The 3,164-nt window shown below is 36.6% G+C and overlaps 1 protein-coding gene across 2 annotated transcripts; it reads right to left on the bottom strand.

The window, feature by feature from the left end:
• Positions 1 to 2,117: 2,117 nt before the first annotated feature.
• LOC125220644 (uncharacterized) lies at positions 2,118 to 2,866 on the bottom strand. Of its 2 annotated transcripts, none has more exons than XM_089059812.1 (3): positions 2,429 to 2,866; positions 2,235 to 2,314; positions 2,118 to 2,159 (listed from the first exon to the last, which is right to left on the bottom strand). In XM_089059812.1, exons 1-3 carry the CDS (start codon positions 2,849 to 2,851, stop codon positions 2,141 to 2,143), a joined length of 522 nt encoding a protein of 173 aa, XP_088915938.1. In that variant the 5' UTR covers positions 2,852 to 2,866; the 3' UTR covers positions 2,118 to 2,140. The 2 variants fall into 2 exon arrangements, with proteins under 2 accessions (XP_088915938.1, XP_088915939.1); XM_089059813.1 differs by having other exon boundaries at positions 2,122 to 2,159; positions 2,235 to 2,308.
• Positions 2,867 to 3,164: the final 298 nt, after the last annotated feature.

Here is a 3,164-nt window from a genome sequence, read left to right as displayed (position 1 = left end):
CTATGTTACAGCAAATTAAGAGCTCGTATTTGGCCTTAGCCGTACGTTTAATAAGCATGTTAATTAGTCTTATTGAATTAGTCATGTTCTTTTTATGGGTAGATACCAAAATGGGTTTTGCTTGCCCCTCAGGCTCTTCATCCAATAACAAGGATACCAAAATACAATAAAAGGAAAACAAAATTCATGACACATTCTTGGAATAACTAACTAATCCTATTGGAAAATATTGTTCGAATCCCTAATGTCAAAAACAAAAAAACAAAAAGATAACAAGCTACGTTAGAATCAAGAGTATTTCTGCTTCAGTCACATCCCCTTCTTTTCCATAGTTCTCATGCTCAAGCTTCTGATGATGTAGTTAAATTGTTTAATACAGCTTCTGATGATGTAGTTAAATTGTTTAATACTATACACATGTTACATACCGATATACAGTATTAAATTAAACTTTATAGTACTATAAAGGATAAAAGAAATTTTACCTTGAAATTCAATTGAGTTGAACAAACCTTGAAATTCAATTGAGTTGAACAAAGCTCTCAAAAAATGGAATCATCATTGGCCTAGTCCTGCAACAAGCCGAGGACCAATCGATACCAAGATGCTTCAACTATCCAGTGGCACGATCAAACATCACTAGCTCGTCTGTCGCGCTTGCAAGATACAATTGCTTACCATCCTGTGAAAACCATATCGGCAGCTGAACACCACGAATATGGAAAATAGATTCTCTTGTCCACGATCCATTGTTCATAATCCAAAGCTCATATTTCAAAGGTACAGCTGAATGTCGAATATCTTCATCATACCAGCATGCAAGAACACTTAACAACCCTTTATACTCCATTAAAAAATAATTGTCACACTTATTCTCAAGTGAGGTTAATGGTGAGGGTAAACTAGATAAAGTTTCGGTAGAAAAGTCAAATGAAAGGATAACACGACTTGCCCTACAATAAAAAACCCCAGCTACGCATGCACCTTTGGATTCCTCACCACAATGGAAGTCAGGGCATGGTATTCTCTTCCACGAATTAAGTTTGAGTGAATACAAGTCAATGTGATAACTCACACCAAGTAAATACCCTCTTTCATCTTCGATATAAGCCGAAACAACATTCAACACTTTGTAATCTTCAAATTTATGGTCATACCATAGCCCAGTTGAATTAAGATAATATGTAACGCGAGGACTGAGTTCCACTAATGGCTTAGGCAATATTTTATACCCACCTGTTGTTGGGTTCCAAAGAGCTTGTCTATCTGATATTCTATCATAAAAATGAAACAGACCATTGCAAGTAGCACTAGTGAAGTAATATTCTTGTTCAGATAGAAAAGTGGGGATATGTATGAAATACTTGGGTGAGAGGGTGTCATCCTCTTCAAGGGAATATAGGGAATATGCAACAAAATAAATCTCAGGAATACAATCACAATAATTGACAAAAATGTCAGGCTTAGGCTTAGGCTTAGGGCATATGTCTAGTTGTAAGCGTGATGCACATTTTGTCTCAGATACTTCGGGATCAGGTTCATCAGAGTAACCTACATAGTAAAAATGGAAACATTATGCATTTGAATTTTCCACATTTTTACCTCTTTTAATCATATATATGGAGTACTCCCTCCGTCCCGGCTAAGATGACACATTCCTTAGCCGGCACGGGATTTTAGGAGTTATTGATTAATGTGTTTAATTGGAGAGAGAAAAGGTGGGTAGAATTATTAAAATAGAGAGAGAAAGAAAGATGAATATTTTAATAGGAGTGAGAAAAAGTGGTTGGGTGTATTAATTGGAGAGAGAAAGTTTCCTAAGGAAATGTGTCATCTTAGTTGGGACAAACTAAAAAGGAAAACGTGTCATCTTAAATGGGACGGAGGGAGTATATAAGAAGATTAAAAAAGGAGAAATATAGTACTATAAACAAAAACTTTGTAAATACCAATCCAACGATTTCTATCCAATTGATTTCCATTGTTCCTCCTCAAAGGCGGTGCACCTTCGATTCTCGTATTATCCATTATAACTTCTGCTTCCGCCGTATCAACCATCCCAACTTCCACCGTATCATTCATCATAGCTTCCACCATATCATTCATCATAGCTTCGACTCTCTAACAAAGTTTAAAAATTTCACGCATTTAAACAAATACTACAAACAAGTCAGATATAGTATTAAAATGAAAATACATGTTTTCTCAACTGCTAATCTGCAGAAATAACTTACAAAGACAAAGCGTCGAGGTTGAGGATAAGGCTGATTTTAGACAAAGTATTGTCTTCATCATCTTCTTGTTTCACCTGATCCTAAGTAGAATCATATAATAATTAATTACTCACAACTTTAAACAATTTGAATGAAGGATAAGCATAATGAATTGATCATAATGAGTTGATGAGAATAATCAAAAGGAAATTTACCTCCTCAAGACATGAAACTCCAAAGATCTCAACCATCTTTGGACATCTCATAGGGCTATTGACACTGAGATACTTCAACTTTCCGGTGGCACAATCAAACAACACTAGCTCATGACGAAGGCTTTCAAAATACAACAGCATACCGTCCTGTGAGAACCATATCGGCCTCTCCATGCCAGGAATATGAAAAACCATTTCATCTCTTGTCCACAATCCATCTCTCATAATCCAAAATTGATACTTCCTAGTCGCATGATCGTCATATTTCCAAGGTACAGAATCTTCATTGTCCGAGAATACAAGAGCACTTAATAACCCTTTATACTCTACAATGTAACTACGCTCGTGAAACCAACCATCTGGGAAGGGTAATCTGGAAAAAGTTTCAGTAGAAATGTCGAAAGAAAGGATGGCTTCGTACATTGCATGGTAAAAAGTCCCGGACACGCAAGCCGCGCTACTTAGATCACAAGACTGAGTCCAATCTTGTGAACTGCTGTATTCATAATCTTTGCATTCTATTCTCTTCCAAGAATTAGTTTTGAGTGAATACAATTCGATGTGATGAGCGGAATGGTCATCATAACTCAATTCGTATTCGAAACGAGTATGAACAAGATTCACCACTTTGCAATCTTGTAATGAATGGTCATACCACATTCCACTTGTTTCATGATAGCAAGCAGTGCAAGGTGGGCGTTCGAACCTGCAAGGTGAGGGTTTCGAATACGGCTTG

The sequence above is a fragment of the Salvia hispanica genome, chromosome 1, assembly GCF_029641045.1.
Source record: "Salvia hispanica isolate PSC_SH4W2 chromosome 1, Shi_PSC_v1, whole genome shotgun sequence".
Classification (NCBI taxonomy): Eukaryota; Viridiplantae; Streptophyta; class Magnoliopsida; order Lamiales; family Lamiaceae; genus Salvia; species Salvia hispanica.
The sequence above is the reverse complement of the archived record's forward strand: the minus strand, read 5'-3'. Positions and strand labels throughout refer to the sequence as shown.

Excerpts from the sequence above, each read along its gene's own strand:
- LOC125220644 (XM_089059812.1), bottom strand. The coding sequence starts at position 2,851 with ATGTACGAAGCCATCCTTTCTTTCGACATTTCTACTGAAACTTTTTCC. Across the intron at positions 2,315-2,428 it reads GAGTTTCATGTCTTGAGGAG|GATCAGGTGAAACAAGAAGA; the intron begins GTAAATTTCCTT and ends GATTCTACTTAG.